At 35.9% G+C, this 23,255-nt stretch overlaps 1 protein-coding gene across 1 annotated transcript; it reads left to right on the top strand.

The window, feature by feature from the left end:
- Positions 1–8,376: 8,376 nt before the first annotated feature.
- LRRD1 (leucine rich repeats and death domain containing 1) lies at positions 8,377–22,516 on the top strand. The gene is made up of 5 exons (XM_060156079.1): positions 8,377–10,323; positions 11,449–11,647; positions 19,299–19,460; positions 21,563–21,680; positions 22,330–22,516. The coding sequence occupies exons 1-5, from the start codon at positions 8,377–8,379 to the stop codon at positions 22,514–22,516; spliced, it is 2,613 nt and encodes an 870-aa protein (XP_060012062.1).
- The last annotated feature ends 739 nt before the right edge of the window (positions 22,517–23,255 follow it).

The raw sequence follows: 23,255 nt of genomic DNA, 5'->3' as shown, positions 1-23,255 counted from the left end.
GGTTTTTATCTTTTAATATCTTAATGTGGTAAAATAAATTTTCTCATGTTGAAATCAAACCTTGTATTTCTGGGACAAAGGCAAATTAATCACAAAATATTCATCTTCTGGGCTTCCCTGGTGGCGCAGTAGTTGAGAATCTGCCTGCCAATGCAGGGGACACAGGTTCGAGCCCTGGTCTGGGAAGATAGCACATGCCGCGGAGCAACTGGGCCCGTGAGCCACAATTACTGAGCCTGCGCGTCTGGAGCCTGTACTCCGCAAGAAGAGAGGCTGCGATAGTGAGAGGCCCGCGCACCGCGATGAAGAGTGGCCCCCGCTTGCCGCAACTAGAGAAAGCCCTTGCACAGAAACGAAGACCCAACACAGCCATAAATAAATAAATTAATTTTTTAAAAAAAGTAATATAAAAAAATTCATCTTCTTATATATGTTAGTTTCTAAAATATATAGAACAGTTTTATAATGTGTAGAATTTTTGCATTTTTGCCTTGAGTAAAATTGACCTGTAATTTTCTTATTCACATTGTCTTCCTTAGGTGTTGATATCAAGGTTAGTCTCATAAAACATGTTGAAAACTATTCCCTCTTTTTCTGTTCTCTTGGAGAGTTTATGAAATATTGAAACCATACCAGTTTAATAGAAAGAATTTAGGAGGGAGACTAAGGTGGCAGTGTAGGAGGACATGGAGCTCACCTTCCCCACAAACACATCAAAAATATACCTTCATATGGACCAATTCTCACAGAAAACCAACTGAAAACTGGCAGAAGATCTCCTATATAACCAGACCTGCAATAAAGATCTCCATATAACTGGGTAGGCCCCAAAAAAGCAAGGGCATCCAGTGGAGACTGGTGCCCCTGGGACACATCTGTAAGGAAGAAAAGGTCCACATGAGTGGACTCTCGCCCTGGGGAGCCCGCTTGCCTGCTGGGAAATCTGCTGAGAGAGACAGAAGGGCTGGAGAAGCCTAGACTCTCACGAGGAGTGCCCGCATGCTGGTGTGCTAACAATCAGGGAGGAGAGAGACTTGCTCTGGTGGCTACCAACTTGCTACATTTCCCAATCCAAAGAGGTGAATACCCTGGCCCCATTCACTCCACACCACAGGCTGGTGCGAGATCAGGGCAAAGATTCAGTCTAGCTACACAGAGACAGACTGAGGCACCTGAAATGTGATCTGGGCAGAACTGCAGAGACCATTGTCAGCACACACTTGAGGGCTGTGGGTGAAACTGGGAAGACATTGTCAGCTTGTGCACCAGGTGGTGCCAAGAACATGCAGTGGCTAAGAACTTGGGCAGACAGGTCCTGGGAGAAGACTGCCACAGAGGCAGTCCAGATCCCAGGAGGCAGCACAGCCACCTCAATTCCTGCAGCCACAACACCCTGACCCCAGCCCCAGGCTATTGCACACCACAGCCTTGCACTAGATTTGGGATGAACACAACAGAGAAAGGGGATGCGATCTTGGGCTGCTTCTGAGTGGAAATGCAGATGCCTACACAGGCAGCACACAGGTCTGCTGTTAACAGCATGGGCCTCACTTGCTTCAGCAATCATCTCCTTTGGTGCAAGGCATGCACCCAACGGCAACAGAGCCTGATCAAACCCAACCTTCAGGGCTTCTACTCCAACAACTGGGGAGCAGATCCCACCCCCAATAGGGTAGTGACAACCACAGAGCAAAGAGGAAGCCCCACTTCACATCCAGTACAGCCTCTAGACACCACAACATCAATCATAACCCCTTATCAAGGGGATAACAGCCAGCATACTCTGAAGAAAGACGTGGCTGTTATGTATACCAAAACCAATCCTTGCACCAAAAATATTGGAAACGCACAGTCTTCACAGGGATGATCCCACATAAAAACACCCCTTCAAGACCACAGTAGATAACTGTTTCTCCTAAATTCATAGAGACATAGAAAGTTAAGTAAAATGAAAAAGCAGAGGAACTACTTTTAATAAAAAGAACAAGAGAAGTCCCCTGAAATAAAAAAACAATGGAACAGACCTCATTAGTCTACCAGACCCTGAGTTCAAAAAGGAGATAATAAAAATGCTAAAGTAATTAAAAGGAGATAATAAAAATGCTAAAGTAATTAAGAGAGATTTTCAATAAAAATGAAGATCACTGTAACAAGGAACTAGAAACTATAAAGGTGAATCAATCAAAATTAGACAATTCAATTGCCGAGATAAAAACTAACCTAGAAGCAATGAATAGCACTAAATGAAATGAAAGAACAAATAAGTGATCTGGAAGAGAGAATAATGGAAATCACAAAGTCAGAACAGCAGACAGAAAGACAAATGAAAAAAAATGATAGCAACATATGGAATCTATGGGATAATATAAAGCATGCCCACCTACGCATAATAGGGGTTCCAGAAGGAAAAGAGACAAAAAGGGGGATCGAAAATGTATTTGGAGAAATTATGGCTGAAAAATTCCCAAACCTAAGGAAGGAAACAGATATTCAAGTACAGGAAACCCAGAGGATCCCAAACAAGATGAACCCAAACAGATCCACAGCAAGACACATCATAATTAAAATGGCAAAAGTTAAAGATAGGATTCTAAAGGCAGCAAAAGAAAACAAAGAGTAAGTTACAAGGGAATCCCCATAAGGCTGTCAACTGATTTCTCTGCAGAAACTTTGCAGGCCAGAAGGGAGTGGTGTGATGTATTCAAAGTCCTGAAAGGGAAAACCTGAAAACTAGAATACTCTATCCAGCAAGAATATCATTTAGCATAGAAGACAAGATAAAAAATTTCTCAGATAAGCTAAAACTAAAAGAATTCAGCAATACTAAACCTACCCTAAAAGAAATATTGAAGGGTCTTCTCTAAACAGAAAAGGATCTATAGGAAATGGAAAACCATATAGGAAAGGCCAATATATAAAAGAATTGAAGATCACTTAAATAAGCCAGTACATAGCTCAAAAAAATAATCAAAAATTTTGCAAAAGCAATGATAACTATTACAATTAACAGCAAAAGGATAAGCATGAAGATGTGAAACAGGACATCAAAATTGCAAAATGTGGGGGAGAGGAGTATAAATATATAGATCTTTTAGAATGTGTTTGAATTTGTATGACTATCAGTTTAAAGCAAGTAGATATAGTCATGGGTCAACATACTTGAAAACTAGAGTAACCACAAATCAAAAACATACAACAGATTCACAAAAAGCAAAAAGAAAGGAATTCAAGCATACTGCAAAAGAAAATCATCAAACCACAAAAGGAAAAACAAAAAGAAGAAGAAATGAACAAAGAAGAACTACAAAAACTACTGGAAAACAAGGTTTAAAATGGCAATACCATTTTACATACCTATCAATAGTTACTTTAAGTGTCAATGAACTAAATGATCCAGTCAAATGACATACAGTAGCAGACTGGATTAAGAAAACCAAGAATCTACAATATGCTGCCAACAAGACTCACTTCAGGGCAAAAGACACACACAGAATGAAGGTGAGGGGATGGAAAAATATATTTCATGCAAATAGAAATGACAAGAAAGCAGAGGTAGCAATACTCAAATTAGACAAAACAGACTTTAAACCAAAGGCCATAAAGACAAATAAGTACATTATATAAAGATAAAGGGATTAATACAACAAGAGTATATTACATTCATTAACATATATGCACCCAATATAGGAGCACCTAAATATCTAAAACAACTAACAGACATAAAGGGAGAAACTGACAGTACTACATTAATAGTAGAAATAATTGAAATTATAATTGAAATTATTTCAATTATTTAAGAGGATAGAATTATTTCATCTTTTCTGACCACAACCATATGAAACTAGAAATCAACCACAGAAAGAAAAACGAGAAAAGAATGAACACATGGAAACTAAACAACATGCTACTAAAGAAAACAATGAGTCAACGATGAAATCAAAGAAAAAATCAGAAAATACCTCAAGACAAACGAAAATGAAAATACAACCTTACAAAATCTCTGAGATGCAGCAAAAGCAGTTCTAAGAGGGGAGTTCATAGTGACACAAACCTTCCTCAAGAAATAAGAAAAATCTCAAATAAACACTTAACCTATCACCTAAAAGAATTAGAAAAAGAAGAAAAAACAAAACCCAAATTCAGCAGAAGAAAGGGAATAATAAAGATCACAGAGGAAATAAATACAATAGAGATTAAAAGAAACAACAGAAAAGATCAATAAAAACCAAGAATTTTTTTGAAAAGATAAACAAAATTGACAAACTTCAAGACAGGCTTACCAAGAAGAAAAGAGAAAGGACCCAAATTAACAAAATAAGAAATGAAAGAGAAGAAATAACAACTGAAACTACAGAAACTGAAACTACAGAAGAAATAACAACTGAAACTACAGAAATACAAAAAAAAAATCATAATACTATGAACAGTTATATGCTAGGACAACCTAGAAGAAATGGACAAGTTTCTAGAAACATACAGCTTGCCAAAACTGGGTCAAGAAGAAACAGTTAATTTGAACAGAGCAATCACTAGAAGTGAAACAGAATCTTTAATGAAATTCCCTGCAAACAAAAGTCCAGGACTGGACAGCTTCACTGGGGAATTCTACCACACGTACAAAGAAGAACTTATACTGATCCTGTCAAAGTACTCCAAAAAATTGAAGAGGAGGGAACATTACCAAATTCATTCCATGAAGTCACTATCACCCTTATAACAAAACTAGACAAAGACACTACAAAAAACGAAAATTACAGGTCAATATATTTGATGAGTATAGATGCAAAAATCATCAACAAAATACTGGCAAACTGAATCCAACAATACATAAAAAGGATCATACACCATGATCAGGTTGGATTCATACCAGGGTCGCAAGGATGGTTCAACATATGTAAATCAATCAATGTGATACACCACATCAACAAAAGAAAAAACAAAAACCACACAATCATCTCAATAGATGCAGAAAAAGCATTTGACAAAATTCAATATCCATTCATGATAAAACTCTTACCAAAGTGGGTATAGAGGGAACATATCTCAACATAATAAAAACAATATATGACAAACCTACAGTCAATATTATATTCAGCAATGAAAAGCTGAAAGCCTTCACACTAAATTCAGAAACTAGATAAGGATACCCAATATCACCACTTCTATTTAACATAGTATTGGAAGAACTAGCCCCAGGAATTAGGTACTAAAAAGAAATAAAAGGTATATGAATTGGAAAGGAAGAGGTAAAACTGTCACTATTTGCAGATGACATGATACTCTATATAGAGAACCCTAAAATCTCCAAACAAAAACTATTAGAACTAATCCATGAATTCAACAAGGGAGCAGGATACAAGATTAATATACATAAATCCGTTGCATTTCTTTACACTAACAATGAAACACCAGAAAGAGAAAGTAAAAAAACAATCCTGTTTAAAATCGATTAAAAAAAATTACCTACAAATAAACTTAACCAAGGAGGTTAAAGACCTATACACTGAAAACTATAAGACATTGATAAAAGAAATTGAAGATAAGTCAAAGAAATGGAAGGATATCCTATGCTCTTGGATTGGAAAAATTAATATTGTTAATATGGCCATAATACCCAAAGCAATCTAGATTCAATGTGATCCCTATCAAAATACACATGACATTTTTCAAAGAACTAGAACAAATAATCCAAAAATTTATATGCAACCACAAAAGACCTAGAATTGCCAGAGCAATCCTGATTAAAAAGAACAAAGCTGGAGGCATAACTCTTCCAGACTTCAGACTATACTACAAAGATACAGTAATCAAAACAGCATGGTATTGGCACAGAAACAGACATATGGATCAATGGAACAGAACTGAGAGCCCCAAAACAAACCCACATACCTATAGTCCATTAATCTACTACAAAGGAGATAAGAATATACCAAGGAGAAAAGACACTTTAACAAGTGGTGTTGGGAAAGCTGGACAGCTACATGTAAATCAGTGAAATTAGAACACTCCCTCATACCATATACAAAAATAAACTCAAAATGGTTTAAAGACCTAAATATAAGACATGACACCCTAAAACTCCTAGAAGAGAACATAGGCAAGACATCCTGACATAAAGTGTAGCAATATTTTCTTAGATCAATCTCCCAAGGCAAAAGAAATAAAAGCAAAAATAAACAAATGGGACCTAATCAAACTAAAAAGCTTTTGCAAAGCATAGGAAACCATCAGCAAAATGAAAAGACAACCTACAGAATGGGAGAAAATATTTGAGAATAATGTAATGGACAATGGGTTAATATCCAAAATATACAAACAGTTAATATAACTCAACATTGAAAAAATAAGTAAAAACAAACAACCCGGGCTTCCCTGGTGGCGCAGTGGTTGAGAGTCCGCCTGCCGATGCAGGGGACACGGGTTCGTGCCCCTGTCCGGGAAGATCCCACATGCCGCGGAGCAACTAGGCCCGTGAGCCATGGCCCGTGAGCCATGGCCGCTGAACCTGCACGTCCAGAGTCTGAGCGTCCGGAGTCTGCGCGTCCGGAGCCTGTGTTCCGCAACGGGAGAGGCCACAACAGTGAGAGGCCCGTGTACCGCAAAACAAAACAAAACAAACAAACAACCCAATCAAAAAATCAGCAGAAGACCTAAATAGACATTTATCCATAGAAGACATACAGGTGCATGGAAAGATGCTCAACATCTCTAATTATTAGAGAAATGCAAGTCAAAACCATGATGAGGTAGCACCTCACACCAGTCAGAATGGCTATCAACCAAAAGTCTACAAATAATAAATGCTGGAGAGGATATGGAGAAAAGGGAACCCCTCTACATTGTTGGTGGGAATGTAAATTGGTGCAGTCACTATGGAAAACAGTACAGAGGTGCCTTAAAAAACTGAAAATAGAGCTACCATATGATCCAGCAATTCCACTCCTGGGTATATATCTGGAAAAGACGAAAACTCTAATTCAAAAAGATACACACACCCCAGTGTTCACAGCAGCACTATTTACAATAGCCAAGATATGGAAACATCCCAAATGCCCATCAACAGATGACTGGCGTTAAGAAGATATATATACACAATGGAGTATCACTCAGCCATAAAAATGAATGAAATATTGCCATTTGCAGCAACATCGTTGGACCTAGAAAATATTATGCTTAATGAAGCAAGTCAGATAAAGACAAATATTATATGGTATCACTGATATGTGGAATCTAAAAAAATAATACAAATGAATATGTATACAAAACAGAAATAGACTCACAGACATCATAAACAAACTTATGGTTACTAAAGGGGAAAGGTGGGGGAAGGGATAAATTAGGAGTATGGGATTAACAGATACAAAGTACTATACATAAAACATATAAGCAACATGGATTTACTGTATCACACAGGGAACTATATTCAATATCTTATAATAACCTATAATGGAAAAAAATCTGAAAAATATAACTGAATCACTTTGCTGTAACCTGAAACTAATACAATATTGTAAATCAACCATATTTCAATAAATAATAATAATAAAAAGAAGGAGCAGTAAATATAGGGAGTTGTGTAGTCAAGTATTGGAGAACTGAAAAGGTAGAGGGGGAACTGCAGTAACATAGAGATAATAAATACAGGAAGTAGCTACCACCCTTAGGGATGATGGAACGAAGGGAAGAGGTTGGGTTATTAAAAACCACAAACTTGGAGGAGGGACCTACAGAGATGGGATCCAGACCTCTGAAGAAGGGTGTTGTGAAAGTTGTTGTGCAGGTTCCTCAAGAGTCAAACAAAAGACTTAAATTCAGGCGTTAGTCCTTGAAAAGGTTGTTTTACTTCTACTTTTTATAGAAAGCATCCCCTTCTTTAAGGCATTTTACTTCCACCTATTGGAGAACTGTCATAACGCACTGAATTTGTTGGGACAAGATGCTTCAATACCATATGTAAACCTACAATATCCACAATGAGAATGGTACTCTCTGCATGTGGCACGGGGGGGCCACTGGCTATTCCCTGTCTTCCAAAAATTTGCTGAGTTCTTTCATTCTCTCATGTATCCTTCCTCATTTTCTTTGATCTTTTTTATTCCTTTCTATAATTTTAATGTGGTATCAAGAGTATTGTGATAAATGCATGCAATCAATAAACTATCTTTAGCCAGAAATTATATATGTTAATTAGTTATAAATGTATTTTAATAATTATTAAATTACTTATTATAAAGTATTAAAATTCATTTGTAATTTTAACAGCTTTATTATATCTCTTCACATCATTTGTTTTGTAGGTTCAAAGGAAAAAATTAAACATGAAAATTATAATTGAATTGCAATCTTGTATTGGTATAAAACATATCAGCAAAGAAGATGTCTGAAAAGAAGAGTACTTCAGAAGAGCTAGAGGATCTCACTAGTCAATTTAGGAAAGAATCTAGATCACGGTTAGTGGAGAAATCTGGAGTTATTAAAGAAACATCAAACTCTCTAAAGGAAGCTTCTGATGGGACCACTTCCAACCAAATTTGTAAAGTGCGTCCTAGAAAAAATACATTAGGTATATGTGATGATACATCAACATCCTCCTCTGGAAGTAAGTCTAAGAGAAATGAAGAACAAAGGAAAACTCTTCAATTTTCTGAAACAATTGCTACATATGACAGTTTGCAGTCAAAAAGTGAAATTTCACAAAGTTCATCACTATCAGTAACTAAGATGAGTGCTGAATATCAGGCTTTCGTTGACTCCCTAACTCATGAAACATTAGAAAAAATTAGTCCACAACTCTCTGAAGAAAATCAGAAAGGACTTGGCTTAGGATCAGATAAGTTTACAGTTAACCTCAAAGCCAAGGGTTTACAAGAATTCCCTAAGGACATTTTAAAAATCAAGTATGTAAAATATCTCTATTTAGATGAGAATGAAATCAAAAGTTTTAAAGGGGCAGACTCCAGTGATCTGCTAGGACTTGAAATTCTAACCATGCAAGAAAATGGGTTATCATCACTTCCATCTGAAATTCAGTTACTTCATAATTTAAAGCTATTAAATGTCAGCCACAACCAAATATCACATATCCCTAAAGAAATATCACAGCTTGGGACTATCAGGCAACTGTTTTTAAATAACAATTGTATTGAGGATTTTCCTTCTGGCTTGGAAAGTCTTGGAAACTTGGAAATTTTAAATTTGGCTAAAAATAAGTTAAGACATATACCAGATACTCTCTCTAGTTTGAAAAACTTGAGGGCTCTCAATCTGGAATATAATCAGTTAAGAGTATTTCCTAAAGCTCTGTGCTTCCTTCCAAAGTTAATTTTACTAAACCTTTCTGGAAACCTGATAAACAGTTTGCCAAAAGAAATTAAGGAACTTAAAAATTTAGAAATACTTTTACTTGATCACAATAAACTTACCTTTTTGGCCGTGGAAATTTTTCAGTTGCTCAAAATGAAAGAACTCCAACTGACAGACAATAAATTGGAAGTTATTTCACACAAAATTGAGAATTTTAGGGAACTTAGGATTCTAATACTTGATAAAAATTTATTGAAAGACCTACCAGAGAAAATTTCCCACTGCGTAATGTTGGAATGCCTTAGTCTTAGTGATAATAAGTTAACAGAACTTCCTAAGAACATACATAAGCTTAAAAATTTAAGAAAACTCCATATAAACAGAAATAATATCGTGAAAATACCTGAATATATTTCACATCTTAATAATATGTTCAGCCTAGAATTTTCAGGAAATTTAATCGCAGACTTTCCTATTGAAATAAAAAACTGTAGAAAAATAACTAAAGTTGAATTGAGTTATAATAGAATAATGTATTTTCCACTAGGTTTGTGTGCTTTAGATTCTCTTTATTATTTGGGTTTTAATGGAAATTATATTTCAGAAATACCTGTAGATATATCTTTCAGTAAACAACTGCTTCATTTAGAATTTAATGAAAACAAACTCCTAATATTTTCTGAGCACTTATGTTCTCTTATTAATCTTGAATACCTTGATCTTGGTAAAAACAAAATAAGGAAAATTCAACCATCTATTTCCAATATGGTATCACTCCGTGTTCTTATTTTATGCTGTAATAAGTTGGAAACTTTCCCCATAGAAGTGTGTACTTTAGAAAATTTGCAAGTACTTGATCTTTCAGAAAACCAAATACAGACTATTCCTTCAGAGATCTGTAACTTAAAAGGAATCCTGAAACTAAACATCTCAAGCAATCAATTTATATGTTTTCCTATTGAACTTTGCCAACTTCAATCACTGGAAGTGCTGAATATAAGCCAGATAAATGGGAGAAAGGTAAGAGATGGATATTTAGGACTTTGTGGGGAAGGTATGACTGAAGGGGATCAGAATCTAAGCTGTAGTGTGTGTGTGTGTTTAATTTAGCTGGAATACTTTATTTTGTAAAGGATAGGCTTTTTTTTTAAAACCTCAAATGCGGCTTACAAATAAACTTTTCAACACAAGAGTTTTATAGGAAAATATTTCATTAAAATGAAATCCCAAGTAATTAAAGCTGACAATTTTATAGACTTATTTTTATTTCAGTTTAACTGTGAAAGGAGTTTTAAAGTTATGGATGTAATATAATTTAGAACTAAATTTTAATCTCCTTGAAGTTAGGGATTGTCTGTTATGCTTCTTTTATATATAGAAGAACACTGAGCACAATATCCAGTATTCACCTTGTTGTTTGATTATTTCTGAGGGGCCCATACATTCAAAACTCTTTTGTTCACTCATAGAACTTCCTTTATTTCAAACACCACTTGTGATGGCCTTAGTTTTTCTGACGATGCATATTTTTTCTTTGCCTTAGCAGAGTATCTTAATTCCTGTTACTTTGCAATACTTTTCATACTAGGAATTTTCATTTGAGGCTATATTGCCAAACTGTGTGTGTCCATTATAAAGAAATTTACTGAGCACTTACTCAAAATGCATCATGACTGGGAGCATGTATACAAAAAGGATAAAACATATATCATGTCATTTAAAAATCCAAGAAGAACACATAAGGGACTAATAAAAAGTAATGTTAATGAGAGTAGGAGTAAAGAGATCAAATATGGAAGAGAACAGTTTAGAAAGACTTCAGGGCGGAGAAGAAATCAAAGCAGGGTAAGCTTTAGGGATGGAAGAAAGGGATAAGGTGGCAATGAACACTGAGTGTTGGGAGAGTGAGGAAAGTGGTTAGCAAGCCACAGGGTTGAATTGGTAGCACTGGTCAGACTGGGGAAATACCTGCATGCTACACAATTTGTTGTGGGTTTTATTAAGCAAGGGAATCACAAAGACTTTGTGACATAATGAAAATATATCTTTTTTAGGACAAAAAAACTCTCCTTCCATTTTATTTTATTAAAAGTTTTAGTCATAGAAATATTTATTAAAAATATAATTGTTTAACCTTTGTTACAGTTAACAAGACTTCCGGAAGAGCTGTCTAATATGACTCAACTTAAAGGACTTGATATCTCAAATAATGAAATCAGAGAGATGCCAAGAAATATAGGGGAGCTGAGAGGTTTGGTTAGTTTAAATGCATACAACAATCAAATAAGATATCTGCCACCATCTTTTCTATCTTTAAATGCTCTCCAGCAACTAAACTTGAGTGGTGAGTGTCAAGCATAACCAATAAGCATAATAAATTAAGTTGAGTTTTGGTTTCTAGGTTGCAAATTTTGCTGACAAGACAGAATGGCAAACAGTCAACATCATGTATTAAGTGCCAATAGGAAGGAAATGGCTAGTGCAGGTAATGAGAGCAAACCATAAGGTCCAGTTCCTTCCCTAAAAGAGGTTATAATCCAGCTGGGGAACCTGCACACATTTTCATTTCTTTTCTGTTTTCTCTGCCTATACCCAGTCATTCATTATTTCTTCCCTTTGTGAACCTGACCTCATCTCTCTCTCTTCACACACCTACCTACACAGCCTTAGGTCAGCATTTTCTCTATTTTCCTTCTCTGCTGGCTCCCCGATCCCACTCCTACACCCTACAATACTCTAATACCTTACACTCTTTTACAAAGTAAATCACTTCAATAACAACAACAACAAAAAGTAAATCACTCACTCTAAAAATATCAGAATTCCCAAAGCTAGACTAGTATTTTTCTTAATAATTTTTATTATGAAATATTTCAAACTTACAGAAAAATAATAAACACCTATGTACTTACTCTCAGGTATAAGGAATGCTAACATTTTGTGTTATTTACTTGAGATATTTTTGATTAAGAAATAAAATAGAATTGAAACTTTTTTTGTACTTCTCCCCAAACTAGAAGTAACCAGTGTACTGAAATTGATGTATATCTTTTTTTTTTTGCGGTACACGGCCTCTGACTGTTGTGGCCTCTCCCGTTGCGGAGCACAGGCTCCGGACGCGCAGGCTCAGCGGCCACAGCTCACGGGCCCAGCCGCTCCGTGGCATGTGGGATCTTCCCGGACCGGGGCACGAGCCCGTGTCCCCTGCATCGGCAGGTGGACTCTCAACCACTGCACCACCAGGGAAGCCCGATGTATATCTTTTAAAAATAGAAGTGAAACTTCTTTTGTACTTCTCCCCAAACTAGAAGTAACCAATGTACTGAAATGGATGTATATCTTTTTTCTATCCATGTTTTTATACATATATATATCCATAACAAAATAACATTATTTAGAGTTTTAAATTTTATTATATCTTATACTATATGGTATGTAATTTACAATTCTGTAACTTGCTTTTTCATTTGTCATATTTCTAAAGTTAATCCATGTCAATGTATACATAGACCTATTTCATTCATTTTAAATGTTGCATAATATGTATAATATTCAATTACATGGTTAAACAACAATTAATCCATTATCCTGTTGATAGACAATTAGGTTGTTTCCAATTTGTTTGCTACTATAAATATCCCTGTACATGTTCCTAGTATACATCTGCTTGAGTTTTTCGAAGTGCATATAGCTGTAAGTAGAATCACTGGATCAGAGGTTATGTACATCTTCAACTTTACCAGATATGAGGAAATTTATGCCCATAGTGGTTGTACCAGCTAATCTCATAAACAGCTGGGTTTCTAAAATTATATCTTTCAGTTGAAAGTAGCACTTATAACCAGAGCCCTGCACCTTCTTAAATTTAGAGGATTTCTAGATTAAAAACAAACTCATCTTTTGGGTGTACTAGTACCAGTAGTACAGTAAAACCTACAGTAAATATATCAATACTTAGATATAATGCAACTGGCATTTGTTTCCTGAATCCCCAGAACCCCTAGTAAGCTGGCTATGTAGGTATACATCAGTTTGCGATCACTTGCAATAAGGTACAATAACTCAGCCCTGCAATTTAAGTTTTTGGTCCCACTTTTGTATTTTGGCAAAGTTTCACTTTTTTTAGGGAGGTTATCTATTTTGTCCAAGTGTAGGACACGCTTCACTCAGCTTACTATTTGTGCATAAAAAAAAAAAAAAGGCTGACCAGAGTCTTCTGACCCACTGGAGAACACAACTACCAATAGAAAGCACAGTTCTCTCGAGGTTTTCTAGTACAAGAATCAAGACAAAATAGGAAGATCACAGACTTTTCTGCAAGCTTAGCCAGTTCTCTGTTAGTCCCTATCAGAATTAGAAAAGTATATCAGTCAGGATCCAGAAACCACACCTTAGTTAATTACTAAGTAAAATCTTCTTAACTGTTTAACTAAAAGGGTAAAGAGAGAATCCTAAGGTTATCACAAAAGTAGCAATGGCAGGAAGCAATAACCATCTTATGGCTAAGGGAATAAAATGAAGAATTTGGAATTATTAAAACTTATAAGTTTGGAAGAGGGGTCACGCAGTGGTGAAACTCGGAAGTCTGAGGATGAAGTACTGCTTGCCTGGTGCTTGTTCCTCTGAGCTTGGGGATGGTAAGTGTGTGTTTGTGTAGGGGTGTGTGTGTGAGAGAGAGAGAGAGAAAGAGAGAGAGAGAGAGAGAGAGAGAGGAGCTAGTTCTGCAAGTGTTGGGAAAACTGCAAACTGCATTCACCTGTTATATGGGCTGGAACTGCTGCCGGTGGGGTAAAAGAGTGTTGCTGGTGTGACACTCAAGGAAAAACAGTCAAGGAGCCCACGAGATGGGTTTGGATCTAAGAGATCCAAAGTATGGACTAGTATTTTCTAGTCCATACCCATCTAGTCCAAACCCATCCAAGAGATGGGTTTGGATCTAAGAGATAATCGCTACACAACTGGCATGCCCACAGTCTCCAGCTTTCCTTGCCAGATTTGAAGTTATAATCTGTTTCCTCCATTCATGAAACGAAGCTAACAGGAATACCCACGTCATAGATTTGGACTGAATGAGACTTTGAAAGCTGGTAGCATCTTCATTATTCAGACAAAAGACATTTATATACAGTCTTGAGAATTAGTCCCCTCTGTCACTAACGCTAGTGGATTTAGGAAGATAACCACTTTGAACCTCAGTTTTTCCATCAGCAAGATAGGAAAGCTATAACTTCTGTTTGTTCATAGAATCGTGGAAATATAAGTTAAAACTTATGAAAATATTTTGATAAATGTGAGACATTATACCAGTGAACAGGATTTATAGATTAATTCCTTGCTTTCCTCAAAGCACAGACCTTGAAGTAGGACATTATTTAGAATTCTAACTCCATCATTCACATCAGCTAGATTATACAATTTGCTGGTATAGTAATGTTCCCAGTACTCTATAATCTTTTATTTCTGTAGAATCAGTAGTAATGTTCCCATTTTCATTTCTGATTTTAGTAATTTGAGTCTTGCTTCTTTTTTCTTAGTCCATTGAGCTAAAGCTAATGGACTAAAGCTAATTTGTCAATTTTGTTGATCTTTTCAAAGAACCAACTTTTGGTTTTGTTGATTCTATTGTTTTTCTATTCTCTATTTCATTTATATCTGCTCTAATCTTTATTGTTTCCTCCTTCTGATAGTTTTGGATTAATTTGCTTATCTTTTTCTAGTTCATTTAGGTGTAAAGTTATTAATGTGAGATATTTCTTCTTTTTCAGCTATAAATTTCATCCTAAGCACTGCTTCTGTTGCATCCATAATTTTTGGTTATCGTTTTCATTTTCATTCATCTCTTTGTATTTTATAATTTCCTTTTTGATTCCATCTTTGACACATTGGTTGCTTAAAAGTATGCTGTTTAACTCTGTAAATTTTCCAGTTTTCCTTCTATTATTTTTCATAGTTTCATTCCATTGTGGTCAAAGAAGATATATTGTATGACTTTTTTCAGTCAATTTTAATTTATTGAGACTTGTCTTGTGGCTTAATATATGGTCTATCATGGAGAATGTTCTATGTGCACTTGAGAAAAATGTGTATTCTGCTGTTGGAGTGTTCTATGTATGTCTGTTAGGTTTAGTTGCTTTATAGTGTTGTTCAAGTGCCCTATTTCCTTACTGACCTTTTGTCTAAATGTTCTATCCATTATTGAAAGTGAGGTATTATAGTCTCCATCTATTACTGTAGAACCACTTGTTGCTCCCTTCAATTCTGTCAATATTTGTCTAATATGCTTTGGGGTTTTGCTGTTAGGTATGTATATACTTATAACTGTTATATCTTCTTAATGTAATGATCCTTTTAAAAATATATACTGTCCTTTGTCCTTTATAACAGTTTTTGACTTAAAGTCTATGTTATCTGATATTAGTAAAACCACCCCAACTCTTTGGTTAGTATTTGCATGGATATCTTCTTCTGTCCTTCAATACCTGGAGCCATAAAAGAAAATACTACTTTCCCAGTCTTTGCAGCTTAGCTCTATGCTGGGGCACTTCAATGCTAAGTCAGGCCACCTATGACTCTGCCTTAGCCTTCTTCGCCTGATTGTGTGAAGCCCAAAAATCCACCACAGGCACAAACCTAGGATTCTCTCAGTTCTCTTCTGTGCATGTGTTCAGTCCTAGATATGCTTACTGTACTCCATTTCCCCCAGGATACACCATGGCCCTTCTCAGCCCTTATTCCCCCAAGAAACTCCCTCTTCAGCCTCCTCCTTCCTGGGCTTTTGGATCTGTTTGCTGCTTTCCCTGTCTGCTGTTCCTTGCCCCAGGTAGGCTCAGACATGTGTGTCTTTACATGTGACAACAACTTGCCATTCAGGAAGGCAGCTCCATCCTGAGTCGGGGGAGCAAAACAAAAGTCAGTCTCTGTGTCAATCCCTCGGGGAATCAGCAGACAGGTCAAAATGCAAAGCCTCAGTATTAAAAGAACAAGGTCCATGTTGGCTTTCTGGCACCAGCAAGCTGCACCAGGAATGCAGGCTGCCCTCCCCACAGCTGTTGCTGCCATGCTGGGAAATGGAGGGTGGTATGGAGACGAGTGAAAAAGCCACAGTGCTCTCTTACCAAAATTCTCCTGCCTTTTTCTTCATTGAGCAGTATCCTAGTAACCGTAAAATTCTGGATTAAGTTCCAGAATTTTGAGAAAGCTGATTCTATCAGCCCTTTCCAGCTTTTGATTGTTTCAATTGGAGGGGCTGATATTTTGAGAGGCCTACTCTGAATTTTCTGTGGCATTCATTCCAGGTGTGTTTTTCATGTTTATTTATACTGCTTGGATTTTGCTGTTTCTGGTCTATATATTCATGTATTTTACTACATTGGGGGACTTTTTTTAACTGTTATTCCTTCAAAATTTTTTTCTTCGTCATTTTCTTTCTCTACTCCAATTTCCTTTACATGTTGTCCTACAAATCCCTAAAGTGCTCTCTCTCTCTCCGTGTGTGTGTGTGTGTGTGTGTGTGTGTGTGGTGTACACAGAGCTTTCAGCATCTCATATTGATCTGCCTTCAAGTTTACTGACTTGTCTATCATTTCTATCCTATTGTTGTCTCTCCAATTAATTTTTAATTTCAGATACTGAAATTTTCAGTTCTAGCATTTCCATTTTTCCTTTTTTATAGTTTATATTTTTCCTCCAAGATTTCCTTTTTTTTTTTTTTTCGGTACGCGGGCCTCTCACTGTTGTGGTCTCTCCCGTTGCGGAGCACAGGCTCCGGACGCGCAGGCTCAGCAGCCATGGCTCACGGGCCTAGCCGGTCGGCGGCATGTGGGATCTTCCCGGGGCACGAACCCGTGTCCCCTGCATCGGCAGGCGGACTCTCAACCACTGCGCCACCAGGGAAGCCCCAAGATTTCCTATTTTTTCATTCATTATAAGAATATCTTTCTTTACATTCTTGAACATCATTGTATTAGCTGCTTTAAAATTCTTATATGTTGACTACAGCAATTGAGTTGTATTTTTCTCTTGGGAGTGAGCCACATTTTCTTTTTTCTCTGTTTTGAATCGTGAACTCTATAATCAATTCTGTTTCTCTCCAATGTTGATATTTGTTTTTGTTGCTATTGTTGCTTCATCAGGCACTTAAGTTGCTGGACTAAAAATACAAACTCCTTCCCTGCAAATGGCAGCTCCTTAGATCTCAGTTCAGTACTTTTAGCCATTAGCTGTTATATCAGTTTTCTATGGGTATGTGACAAGTTTCCACAAACTTTCGCTTCTTAAATTAATAAAATATTTATTTCACACAGTTTCTGAGGGTCAGGAACCCAGGAGGTGTTTAGCTGACTTGTTCTATCTCAGAGTCTTGTATGAGATTGCAGCCAACCTGTTGGCTGGTGCTGCAGCCAGGCTTGATTAGGGCTGGTGGATTTGCTTCAAAGCTTATTTATGTGGCTACTGGCAGCAGGCTTTAGTCCCTTGCCATATGAGCCTCTTTATGACATGGCAACTGGTTTTCCCCAGAGCTAGTGATATCAGGGAGTGAGACAGAATATACTTAAGTCAGAAGCAGCACACACTCCAAGAAGCAATGAGCAACTCTAGTACCCAGATCTTGGTTTCTAAATACCTTTCTTCACTAAAAGGAACCAGGTTCCTTTAATTTTGGCTAAAATAATATAACCATAAATATATATAAATAGCACAAAGGCAAACTTTAGGCCAGTTCCTCTTGAAATGATTACAAATTCTTACTTTGTCAGTTATCACAGTTTTACTTTTTATGTCAGGTTTATATTAGATTAAGGTGGTTTTTTTTTAAAGATCAAAAAACATTTTTTTTAAGATTTTTTTTTGATGTGGACCATTTTAAAAGTCTTTATTGAATTTGTTATAATATTGCTTCTGTTTTTATGTTTTGGTTTTTTGGCTGTGAGTCATGTGGGATCTTAGCTCCCTGATCAGGGATCAAACCTGCACCCCCTGCATTGGAAGGTGAAGTCTTAACCACTGGACTGCCAGGGAAGTCCCACAGATTTGAAAAAAATTTGAAAAAAATTATATTTAGGGAAGTTGGAGCTTAATCTTCACTCCTTGAGGGTGGACCAGACTTCGTAACTCAGTTCTAAAGAATAGAGTATGGAATGGAGAAAATCAAAACATTACATTAGAGAAACCTGGAAGACACTATTTTAGCCAAGGGATAATGTTTAACATGCTAGTGGTGTCTTGTGGATGTCAGGTATCTCTGGTGTGATGAGAGCACTTCACCTCTGTGGTATTCTTTCCAAAAACCCATAACCCCCATCTATTCATGAAAAAATATACCAGATAAACTCATATTAAGGAATATTCTACAAAATACCTAACTTGTACTACTCAAAACCATCAAGATCGTGAAAAACAAGGACAGGCTGAGGAACTGTCACAGACCAGAAGACATAACTGTATGCAGTGTGCTATCCTGGAATGGATACTGGAACAGAAAAAGGACATTGATGGAAAATATAATGAAATTCAAAAATGTCCAAAGCTTATTTAATAGTAATGTGCCAATGTTAAAGTTTCTTCGATTTAAAAATGTAATACAATAATGTGAGATGATAACATCAGGGAAAACTAAAACTAGATGAAGAGTATACAGGAACTCTACAATTTCTGCAACTTTTCTGTAAATCTGAAATTATTGCAAACAAAGTTTATTAAAAAAATTACCATCTCACTTACTCTGTAAAGTCCTTTCCTGCATTATAAGAGGAAAGCCTCCTTCTCATTTTGTCATTCTCTATGAGAAAAAGGAATCATTGCTCTGTTTCTATACTTTCTCCTTTTCATTCCTAGCAAGTGGACAACAGTAAGAACTTATGTTTTGCCAGCATTGTGAGGCTCCTCTGATACTTTGTCAGTGAGACACAGTAGATGCCCTTTACATAGTTGTTATTTGTCTCTATAGTTTTCTTTTACAGAAGGATATAATTCAATTGTAATTTTTTTTCTACTAGGAAATAATCTGACAGCTCTGCCTAGTGGTATCTACAAGCTTTTTTCACTGAAGGAGATAAATTTTGATGATAACCCTTTGCTGAGACCTCCAGTGGAAATCTGTAAAGGAAAACAATTGTGTACTATTGCATGCTATCTACAGAGGGCAGATGAGAGAGATGGTAGGTGATGAGTGATTGGCTAGCTTACAAATCATTTTCTGGCATCTATAAATTAACAAATAGTTTGCTTTAATCAGAGGCTTTCAATCTGGCAGAGACTTTCAAATATTTATCGTCTACCCTTTCCTGAAGGCTAGGAGTTTATTTTGGTAATTTTGATTATTTAATCTGGGTCTACACAATTTGAACCATTGAAAACAGGTAAATTTAAGTCACAGGTGAGCTGCTTCCCACCTACTGGCCTCAATGTACTTCAAGAGATTTTTCATCATGGTTGTGGCCAAACTCAGAGAATCTACATACAGATTTTTTCATCAGTTCTGATCACCATATGTAGTTGTTCTAAAAGTTGTATTTTGCCTTGAAGGAAGTTCATAGATCCTTTACATTGATGCCAGTCAGTTCTTGGCTCATTATGATCACCTGTCTGTAATCTTTGGGCAGTCTTCATTCCTTCTGTTCTTAAGAGCTCCTTTGGTTGTTCCTGATTACTTCAGAGAGCGGGTCCATTTTCTTTAAATGCCCTTTCACCGGACCAGATGGAGACTGGTTTCTCCAAGCCTTTGGGATGGAAGTTTCACTATCCAGTTCTTTCCCTGGGTTTGGGTTCCCAACAACTAACCTTTTTTCTGGGACTCTAACTTTGCCGCTCATTGTCAATCCTCAGAGTAGATTCATATTTTGGTCCTCCAATTTAATGCCGTATTTAAGTATTAAATCAATTTAATGATCCAGATTTGGGGAAAGAGAATATATACAACTATCAGGACCCTGTCTATGTAATCAGGAGGCTTATATCATCATAATCTTATAATCTATTGAGACGGTCACTAAAAATGTACAGTCCTCTGTAAGCCACAATATGTATGGCTACCATTCAGAAGCTTTTGCAAGATGTGGGCCTCACGGATGGAAGGAACCTAAGCAATAAAAAGTCACTGTAGGTGTTTTCTCTAACTTGCTAGGCAAGTTGGTTCTGCTAATTATCATTAAAAAGGGGATATTTAATGGTAACTTTATTTTTATAAAACAAAGCTTTTAGGGGTTTCCAAGGATCTATAAAGTATTCCTGTTAGGTAACAGTACTTTAGAGAAGGTCTGTAAAGTTACATGATTGAACTTCCTTGTTAAAATTCTGTTACTCAAGTTCCTGAGGAAGGAAGATTCATGTGGTTCTAGCCTCTTTGGGGAAAGTTCAACGGGCAATGACAACAGATGAAAGTCAGCAAAAACAAGAGAATCCAAGCCATTTATCTCCTTTCTTTATTCCCACGGGGCCTTCATACTGCAGGCTTGGCACCGAGAGAAATTGGAAAGGAAGTCATCATAGGAGATGTTAATTCTGCAATTAACAAAGAACATGGGGTCTCTTCCTTAAAATTTCACTTAGGAGATTGGATTTTCAATTATCTCATTAGCATAAAATCTAGCCTGAGGGATTAATGGTATGGAAAAAAATTTTAAAACAGAAAGCATAGAACAGATTTGAGATGATTACAGAGGAGTGGCAGATGACTGGTTCTTGAAAATTCTCAAATTACCTTGGTTAACAAAAAGTGGATCTAAAAAAAAATGGATCTAGTTCAAATTACCTAGAAGCTTTTTTATAAACTAAAAATACTCTACTTATATCTAAGCCAACATTCATTAAATAAGTGATGTGAATATAAAATAAGCATATATATATATATATATATATATATATATATATATACCATATTTATAGTAGATTTGAACTTGGTTTCTCAGGATGGTACCCAAAGGAGCATATTAAAAAGTCAGAATTGAAGGAAGGAGCTAAATTCATTTCAAATCCTGAAAGAATTAAAGGGTTTGATGATCACCTTGAAGTTGCTTATAATATCCTTTTAAATAGACATTTTATATTATTTATGTTTAGGGTTATTCAGATTTTAGAAGAAATGGAATAAATGGTTCAAATTTCAGTTTGTGTGTTAGAGCTGCACTTTAGTTTTCAATCTTATTTGATATGTACATCTTATAGCAGCACAGAAGTAAAAAACCTAGCTATAATATTAACTCAGAATAGAGTATGTTTTTCAAAAGAGATGACCTAAATTTTCTTTTATGTTCAAATGTAGAGAAAATCTTAGCAAAGATCTTCAAGATAGTTGCCAACAATATTACTGAAACAAATTTTCAATTTTTGTGTCAAAAACTAAACCTGGCAATCACAGAAACTGATAAGTCTACAATGAGGTATGTATGAATGACAACATGTAGTATAAGCTTATTCTCATGTTCTGATTTATATCATATTGATATTACACGGTTTTGAAACATTCATATTAACATGAACTCTAATTTGCTGTAAAAGACTGATTTTAGTTTATTATATATTTGAGATCCATATGGGTATAGTATTTTAAGCAAGTACTCTGAGGATAGACTGCTTGGCTTTAAATCCCAAATAGTTTTGTGATCCTGGATAAGTCCCCTAACTTACCTGTGCCTCAGTTTCTTTACTGGTAAAATGGATAGACTTATCTAAGAGAGCTGTCATGAGATCAAGTTATAAAGCATGTAGCATTGTAGCAGTAATATACTGGTTTATAGTAAACAGTCCACAATTATTTTGAGGTCTTGAGTAAATCTCTCTTAGAATCAAATGTTAATTGAATTGTTGATTTTCTTCAAGGAAACAAGGGATGGCATGGGACTAACATTCACTTACTATGTATGTGCCAAACTCTGTGCTAAATTTTTATATAGACTATCTTCACCAATTAATTTAATCCTCACTTCACTCTGATAAACTAGGTTGAAAACCTAGATATATAATACTGATGTAGTTTAAAACAGTGTTCTTAATTGATAATTAAAATAATTATTATTTCAAAATTTTCAGCACTGTTTCATTAAGTGAGAGAGTCCACCGAACACTTGATAAGTGGAAAACGGAAAATAACAACTTGTCAGTAACCACTGCTGCTCTAAGAGACCAACTAACTCGGGCACTAACTATGATAGGAGCATATGAAATTATGGACAAAATAACAGCTTTAAAACTTTTTACATGTGCAGTTAAATTCTGAACAGTGTATCCAGAATAAGAACTGAGAACTTATGATGCACTTATATAATTGAAACTGGATACAAGAGAATTGCACATCATGTTTCTTTTCATGTATTCCTAAGAGATGATGACAATTTACGGCTACCACTCTAGTGTCATCATAATAAAATATTACAGACACCATTTTATGTATTTATTCTGTTGCCTCTCTACCCTTCCTTCAGAGATACAGATATAAAGAAGCTGTTCTTAAGCTAATATAAATCCTTAGGCACTCTTATCCCTACTGGAAAAAGTTTAAAAATAGAGGAGGATTGGAGGCATAGGCATTATACTTGTCAACCAATATTTCATGTTGCACTTCCAAAACAACAACAAAGACAATAAAATAATATGGTGCTTAAATCCAACCTGCAAGATTAAGTCCTTTGTTTAATTTGGTCTCACATCACAAAGTTTCTGTATCTTTTAAGTAGAAAGTTATAAAGTTAACAAAAACTGCACTATGTCTAGAATATTCTTAAATCACTTGGAAACCCAATACACTAGTTTAAGTGAGTGAAAAGTGAAGAATCCAGAAGTATCATTAGTTTCACACGTGGCTGGTGTGATGGTTAATGTTCTCAGCTGGCGGCAAGGTACTTCCATAGAACATTGAAATGGGAAGGATCTTGGAAACTATCATTTTACAAATAAGAAAATTAAGACCTAGAATAACTAAGTGATATAAACCAGGTTCTCTACCCTTCGTTCAGAGA

Source organism: Lagenorhynchus albirostris, chromosome 8, assembly GCF_949774975.1.
Source record: "Lagenorhynchus albirostris chromosome 8, mLagAlb1.1, whole genome shotgun sequence".
In the NCBI taxonomy this organism is placed as follows: Eukaryota; Metazoa; Chordata; class Mammalia; order Artiodactyla; family Delphinidae; genus Lagenorhynchus; species Lagenorhynchus albirostris.
Note: the sequence above shows the minus strand (reverse complement) of the source record. Positions and strands in the feature narration are given on the sequence as shown.